Source organism: Panthera uncia, chromosome E1 (genome assembly GCF_023721935.1).
Source record: "Panthera uncia isolate 11264 chromosome E1, Puncia_PCG_1.0, whole genome shotgun sequence".
Classification (NCBI taxonomy): Eukaryota; Metazoa; Chordata; class Mammalia; order Carnivora; family Felidae; genus Panthera; species Panthera uncia.
Window position 1 is genome coordinate 8,729,461 of NC_064814.1, and position 7,932 is coordinate 8,737,392.

At 53.7% G+C, this 7,932-nt stretch overlaps 2 protein-coding genes across 2 annotated transcripts in view; one reads left to right on the forward strand and one right to left on the reverse strand.

Annotated features, from left to right (window-relative positions):
* The window catches only part of LRRC46 (leucine rich repeat containing 46), a 5,179-nt gene extending 4,426 nt beyond the window's left edge, over positions 1–753 (reverse strand). Inside the window, 2 exon segments of the mRNA XM_049637521.1 lie at positions 254–359; positions 451–753. Coding sequence (XP_049493478.1) covers positions 254–359; positions 451–460 — 116 coding nt within the window. The 5' untranslated portion in view covers positions 461–753.
* A 7-nt stretch (positions 754–760) lies between these two features.
* On the forward strand, positions 761–6,652 carry MRPL10 (mitochondrial ribosomal protein L10). The gene is made up of 5 exons (XM_049637542.1): positions 761–998; positions 3,129–3,298; positions 4,370–4,534; positions 4,749–4,893; positions 5,680–6,652. Exons 1-5 carry the CDS (start codon positions 947–949, stop codon positions 5,934–5,936), a joined length of 789 nt encoding a protein of 262 aa, XP_049493499.1. The 5' UTR covers positions 761–946; the 3' UTR covers positions 5,937–6,652.
* Positions 6,653–7,932: the final 1,280 nt, after the last annotated feature.

Consider the following 7,932-nt stretch of genomic DNA (forward strand, 5'->3'; position numbering starts at 1 on the left):
GAAGGAAGGAAGGAAGGAAGGAAGGAAGGAAGGAAGGAAGGAAGGAAGAGAGAAAGAAAGAAAAAGAAAGAAAAAAGAAAGAAAGAGAATACTGTTTAAGGAGGCAAAGTCGATTAGACATTACCATTGACTGGATGCGTGGAGTAAGTAAAGAGAGGGACAAAGATGAGCTGAAGAAACAGTACAGCTCAGGGGACTGGTCATTCTGTGTGTTTCAATTGTCCAGCACCCCTCTCCTCCCGCCGGCACTCACATCTTCTCTGACAGATCCTCATCCTCAGGGAAGGCCAAGTTCCGCTTAGTGATAAGGGTTTCAGTGATGCACACGCCTCCTTCCTCTGGACTCTGGGCAAAATTACCTGTGAAAAGACGAGAACGATTCCCTTATTCTTGGAAGCCTGACCCTACTGTTATCCAACTGTTCTACCCACCTCTCCATCCCCTACTCACCTCCGGGCATGATCTAAAGGCTACTGGCCTGGCGCGGGATTAGCACGAAAGGAAGCAGAGCAACTTAGTCCCCGGGATGGCGGAACCCAGGATGGTATGAGAAGAGAGAATTTCAGAGACTGGAGGGACAAGGGAAAGTGTTGATTCAGAGCAAATTAATGAGGCGGGGTAGAAGACATAAGTAAATCGAGGAGACGGGTCTGGAGTTTGAGGGGTGCAGAGGGGCTTCGCTAGTCCCCAATGGGGGGACTGTGGGCAGAGAGTGGAGGGGGAGGATCCCGAGAAAAAAGCTGTGCGGAAGAGGCTAACCGTCGTTGCTAGGAGACTGGACGCCAGTTGGGGCGTCAGGGAGCGCGGACTAGGCGTTCCTGGGCTTAGCGCGCATGCGGATTACTGCTCCAGCCGGCGGATCCGGCGGCTGCTTCCGGCCCCAGGGCTTCCCACAATCCTTAGCTCCTTCCGTCTCGTCTGGCTCCTGGCTGTTCTTCCGGTGGAGATGGCTGCGGCCCTGGCTGGGAAGTTGCGAGGGGGTCTCCTGCCCCAGGCGGGTAAGGAGCGGCCCAGGTCCTCACGGCGCGTTCCGGCCGGTGCTCTTAGTTCTCCTCTCCCCTCCTCCACCACTGATCCCCTTCCGTAATCTCTTACTCCAGACAGCTCTCGATGACCCCAGACACCAGCCAGATCGCTGGCCTCCTTCCTCCAGCTAATTCCCTGTGACTCCAGATACTAGTGATAACAGCAGCGCAGCAACAACGTCAGCGACAACTGCTGTATTTCTTCCCTATGTCTGAGTACTCCTTCCTTTTCTGGGTTTCTATAGTCTACCACCTGGCTCTTGCTCGCCTCCGGTTTCCTTTGCTGGAACCACTGCCGGTCCCGACCTCGGCGCTATGCCACCTTTTTACGGTCTCAGCTTAAATGTCATTTTCTCAGGCCTGCCCTGGCCACCTTCTGCAAAGCAGAAATCTGTGTTTTGCACCCTGTTTATTGACCCCCTTTACCCATCATGTAATTTTGCATTTGTTTATTATGTGTCTGTCTCCTGTGTTAGACTTCAAACCCCCTAAGGGCAGAACCATGCTCATTCACCATCGCCAGCAGGTGGCGTGGTGTGGGCGTTAGTAGGCATGAAATAGATGTTTGTTTAATGAATGGTTTTGAGCACATGATACAGGCCAGGCACAGTGATAAATGATTTACATGTATTATCTCATTTAAATCTTAAAGCTTGTCATGAAGAAGTCATTACCATGGCCTCTTTACAGGTGAAGAAGTTCAAGTTTAGACCAGTTGAGTGACTGGTCAAGGTCACAGCTAGTAAGTGGCAGAAGAGAGATTAAAATCTGGTTCCATCTGATCCAGAGCCCTGTGTTCTTAGGTTTTGTGGCTGCTGGCAATAAAACCTCTCACCCCAGCAAACGTGCATGCTCCCTGTTAGAACCACCTTCTAGCTGAATTTTGCCTGAGATTCCATCTCAGTCTTGGGAAAGGCTGCAGGTGGGAGGCTCTAGTCTGGGTCTTTTTGTCCAAGATGAAGGGGTCACTTGGGCTTAGGGCTTTCAAGTGGCTCCCTTGTCTTCCGAGGGCAACTCTTCACCGATGGCTGCAAACAAGAAGAGAGGCAAGGGAGGCCTGTTTGGGGGAGCTGTGAGCGCTGTATAACTTCTTTTCCCTCCTGCTTCAAATCATGGGAGAAGGCTTCAGAGCAGTGCTGAGAGCAGTGGTTTTGCGACATCAGCATGCATCTGTAACCCCTGCAGGTCTTATTAGGACACTGTTTGCTGGGCTCCCTTCCAGAGCTCCTGCTTCAGTAGGTCTAGGACAGGCCCTGGGAACTTGTATTTCTAACACGTTCTCAGATGATACTGATGTTGCTGGCTGGGTGGCAGGAGTGCACCTTGAGAACCACTGGCTTAGACCAGGGGTTGGCATGTTGTGGCAGAACTGGTCACCATGTTTTAGAAATAAACTTTTATTGGAATACAGCCACATCTGCTTGTTTCGTATTGGCTATGATTGCTTTCATGATACAGTGGCATGGTTGAATAGTGGCGACAGACTGTATGGTTCTCGAACTTAAAATATTTACTCTTCGGCCATTTTAGAAAAAAAAATTGCTCAACCCTCACCCCTCCCGCCTTTTTTTTTTTTTTAATTTTTTTTTAACGTTGATTTATGTTTGAGACAGAGAGAGAGCGTGAACGGGGGAGGGGCAGAGAGAGAGGGAGACACAGAATCGGAAGCAGGCTCCAGGCTCTGAGCCATCAGCCCAGAGCCTGACGCGGGGTTCGAACTCACGGACCGCAAGATCGTGACCTGAGCTGAAGTCGGATGCTTAACCGACTGAGCCACCCAGGCGCCCCTACCCCCGCCTTTTTTTAATGTAGTCAAAATACTTTTCCTTTGTTCTCATCTTTTCCCCCATCTCTGTGCATGAAGAAGAGCTGGCGAAATGGGAGCCTCCAAGGATCAAGCAGCTGACCTAAGGTCGCCCGTTAAAGAGAAGTTTGGGGAGTTTAGGATTCCTAGCAGACAATTCCTTGTTCCCCTCTTGTGTTGAGTCTAGCTCTGTGAGCTGTGGTTGGCTTGCCCAGAGGTGAGCTTCTTCTCCATCTGAAGCCCACCGACTAAGGACTCACAGAGGGCACCCATCACAGCGTTGCCGTTTCCCCTCCCAGGCCGGCTGCCCACCCGCCAGACTGTCCGCTGTGGCTCCAAGGCTGTTACCCGCCATCGTCGCGTGATGCACTTTGAGCGGCAGAAGCTGATGGCTCTCACTGAGTATATCCCCCCCAAGCCTGCTGTCAACCCACGATGCCTACCATGTCCTCCCAGCCCCCCGCAGGAGGTAAGGAGGAGACTGTCCTTGGTGCTGTGATGCTGGCCATAACGAAGCAGTGCCCAGGACACAGCCCTCCACGTCATTACTTCCCCTCTTTGACTCTGTGGTCCACATGCTTTAAAATGAAACGTGCACTTGGTTCTGCTTGGCGTTTGGGGCTCCGTGGATCGGACAGGCCTCCTGGATTTCCTGCATTCTTTACTTGCCTCCAAAAATGTGTGTATGAAAAGCTGTCCAAGCAGGTGGGGGTAGGGGAAAGGATAGCTCCTGTCTTTTTTTTTTTTTTTTTTAAGTTGATTTATTTATTTTGAAAGAGAGCATGCGTGCGCGTGCAAGTGGGAGAGGGACAGAGAGAGGCAGAGAGAATCCCAAGCAGGTGGAGTGCTGTCAGCACAGAGCCCGATGTGGGGCTCGAACTCACGAACCATGAGATCATGACCTGAGCCGAAATCAGGAGTCGGACACTGAACCAACTGAGCCGCCCAGGCGCCCCGTATCTCCTGTCTTGAAAGGGCTTGAAGTTTCCATGTTTTCCTAGAGAAATGATAAGAGAGTTTTTGTCCTTTAAAAAAGAACAGAAGGGCCAGTGGAGAATTTGTAACTCCACGCTCATTGTCAGGTCCACAAGCTGTCAACTTTGAGAAACACGGTCTTCAGAAAATGAAGTCTTGTCCTGTGCAAATGCTTCAGTTCTGAATTAATGCTGCCAAAGAATGATCTTGTCTTTATAATTGGTAAAATCCCTCAACACGAGTACAGTGTCAGAGGGATAAAGTAATTTTGACCACATTATTGTCAAATGTTGACTGGGTCAGATGGGTGGCCAGTTCAAGGGGATGAGCGTTCTCAGGTTTGAAAACACTGCTGTAAAGACCGTCGTTACCTGATGAAAATGAAAGGGTGGGGTGGGAGACGGAACTCGACTTGGGAGGCGGGGCCCCAACCCTCCCGCTTGTACACAGATCTTTTCCAAGCTTGGGCGTCACTGAGAGCCCCAGCACCCGTCCCTGAGGGAATAAGGGGTACAAGGAGAGAAGGGCAGCTTATGTCCCCTTGGTCATCCCTTCCTGACTTCAGGACACAGGCCTTATCCGGCTCCTCCGTCGGGAGATAGATGCAGTTTTCCGAGACAACCGAATGATAGCTGTCTGTCAGAATGTGGCTCTGAGTGCCGAGGACAAGCTTCTCGTGCGGCACCAGCTGCGGAAACACAAGATCTTGGTGAAGATCTTCCCCAACCAGGTAGGCAGCAGCCCTCTGGTGTGGGTGCCCGGATTCCCCTGCCCCCTGACAATCAGACCCCGCCATCCCTCCCCATTCCACAAGCCCCCTTCCTCCAGTCTGGCGCCTAAACTGCAGTTAGGGGCCGAGGAGACCGTCGGCTTGCACCCTCGGCACGACCTGGCCTGTGATCAGGCCACTGGTCCCCAGTGAGCCCTCTTTCCTGCCGTTCCAGGTTCTGAAGCCCTTCCTAGCAGATTCCAAATACCAGAACCTGCTGCCCCTCTTTGTGGGGCACAACTTGCTGCTGGTCAGTGAGGAGCCCAAAGTCAAGGAGATGGTGCGCATCTTGAAGGGTGTCCCTTTCCTGCCCCTGCTAGGTGAGCACGCACCCCTGCGGGTTGAGGATGGGGGCGAAGGGCAGTGGGGGCTACAGCAGCCCGGTGCCATCTGCTGAGTACATGTGGGTAAGACCGCGGACATCCTTGGCAGGGACATCCTCTCACGGATGGGGCCTGAGTCAGTAGCGCCATTTGTTGAGGGCCGCCTGTGTCAGTCCAGAAGCTGTGCTGGCTCACTACCCTGCGTCATATCTGCACTGGGTGGAAAAAGAAGGGAGGCAGAGAGAGGGCCCCGCAGGGAGAGAGTTCAGACACCTTGAGACTAGCAGTGGAGTAGGGGTGCTGAAGTCCACACAGACGGAGAAACTCAAATAGCCCAGGTCAAGGGCACTGAGGGACAGTGAGCAATGTTTCCCAGACTCCCCCTCCCCCGCCCCCCGCCGCCCCCCCAAAGGTAAGAATCCTCAGAGGTGATTCTTCTATAGAGAAGACTGGTTTCATAGGTCTCTGTGGACCCCCTGCCCCCATACACACATGCTCCTTGGTTCTTTTAAGAAAGGTTAGGCAACAGTGACTTAGTGGGGGTTGGGCCAGGTGGACGTCTTACGTAAGGGTTTTCTAGGCAAGAGTTAGGAAAGAAGAGAGGGGCTCGGTCCCAAACAGAGTGGCAGTGGGGTGGGGCTGGAGCGAGAACCAGATCGGGGGTGGGGAGGGTGGGAGGTGAGGCAGGGCGGCAGAGCGCGCACTGGAACATCAGGTCGGAGCATTGTTTTCAGAGGAGGGGAGGCGTTTGTGGGGAGCCCAGCTAACCCTGTGTCCTTCCAGGTGGCTGCATTGACGACACCATCCTCAGCAGGCAGGGCTTCATCAACTACTCCAAGCTTCCCAGCCTGGCCCTGGTGCAGGGGGAGCTGGTAGGAGGACTCACCTTCCTCATGGCCCAGACCCACTTCCTGCTTCAGCACCGGCCCCTGCAGCTGACTGCCCTGTTGGATCAATACATCAGACAGCAACGTGAAAGGGACGCCGTCGTGCCAGCCAGCGGGCAGCCTGACCCTCCTGACCCTGTTCCGGACTCATAGCCAGCCTGTTGTACCCAGCCTGCCCACAAACACGCTGTACCCTTGCCGGCCGTGCCATCACCCATCAGAGATGTGGAAGAACTTGGGGTGGGGAGTGGCATGTGTTCCCCAACTTCACTGACCACGACCTCCTCAGATACAGGGCCACTCAGAGACGGGGAGGCGCTCCATTACTCCATTCCCGGTGGAGGCTCTTAATCAGTGTCTTTGTCCCTAGGTTTCCCAACCGGAGACCTCATAGAAGCAGTCTTTCAGTTCTCCATGTCCAAGGCAGAGAAGCTGAGCAGATGAGGGCGTTGCTCTCTGCTTCCGTGTCCACTGTCCCTTGCTGCCCGTGTCTCCCATCCTATCCCCTCGTGGGTCCAACGCGCTGGAATAGCTCACCTGGGTAACCGTGCTGAGAATGGCATCTCTGGAGAGCCTGTTGTGCCTGGCTCCGGCCCCACCACTTTACATGCCATTCCCCTTGTCACAGAGAAGAAAACTACAAGGTGGCGAAGTTCGACAGCCAGCCCCAGGTTGTGCAGCTGATAAGAGGCAGAACAGGACTTGAATCGGGTTCTGTCCGCTCTGAAGACCTTGCCCTGGATCTCTGCCCTAGACCTTCCTCATTAGGGTCCCGGTTGTGCCTAAATGTCAATGCTCCACCCTCGGGGTGTGCCATGTTACGGAAGAGGTTGGGAGCACTGCTTTGTGATAAAATGAAATGCATTTTACTTACTCCGTTTTGGCTGTTTGCAAGCTTATTCTCCCTGTAGACGAATTCTCAGGGCCACCCTTGACTCTCACTTCCTCTCTAGAAAATCCTTCCTCTTTCCATGTCCAGGTCTCTTCCCTCCCTGGACCAGTCCCACAAATGGCATCTCTTACATGGTTGTCCTTTTGAAAGCAGCTTCCGGCTTTGCCCAGTAGCTAACCTATCCCAAGTGGTTCTGAGCAAAAGAGCTGGGGCAAAACAGAATTCTGTGTTAGGAGGGGGTCTGGAGGCTCTCAAGTGGGAGGCCTCCTCCAAATCTTGGAGAACCAGAAGTTGCTAATGAAGGAGAGAGAATGCTTAACTAGGAGCCTGCCCTTGTCCTTGACTGGCATGAGCAAAGTGGCTGTCAAACTTTCCTCCCAGACTTGGGGCAGTGCCACAGCTTCCTCAGTCCTGGACAGGCACCGTTCTGGCAGTGACGGTGCGCAGCAGCTTTTCTGTGGCCTGGTCCAGGACCAGCTTCCCACAGTGCCCAGCACTGTGCTGTATGCCCCAGGGATGGTTGATCGATGTGAAGTGAATTAAAAGGCCCTTGAGGCTTCTGGGTGTCAGAGCCCATCTAGCCAGTACCGCCCAGTGCTCTCCCTGACTCCAGAAGCCTGCCGGGTGCCAACAATGCCCTCCCGGGGCAGCAGGAGAGGTGCTGAGGCTCTGAATGGCATGGCAAACAGGCATCTCCTGAGAGATGTGTAAGATCCTGGAGGGTAAACCAAGGCCTGGGTGGGACTGAGGTCAAAGAACCCTGCATTGCCTCCTTCACCTGCTGGCAATGCCTGAGGCCCTGCCATTAAAAACCCACTTCTTTCCAGAAAGCAGCTTCACCATCCTTAAAGGTGTCCATCCTTTTCACATTCATTTTAATGTGGTTCAGACCTTTCTTAAGGGCTAATTTTTAATTAGAATTGAGTACTGTGCTAAACACAGTACTCCAGCAGAAGAGCAGAGGTGCTCAGAAAGGGAGGCCGGGGTGGGGGGACCTGAGTGGCTCCAGCTAGCCCTTTCTAACAGCCAGCTGGTTACTGCTGCAGACCCTCTCCTGATCCAGAGACCATGCCAGCTGGCGGTTCTGTGTTAGGCACGGGTACCACCAGCCCCAGTGGGTCCTGACCTGGTGGGGCATCACCCACAATGACAGAGCCTCTGTGGGGGTTGCCCACACAGGGCTGCCTGGCTCTCTCTAGCCGCGGCTGGCCTGCTGACCGTGCTCTTGGCACTGTCTATCGTGGTCCCCCGGGGGCA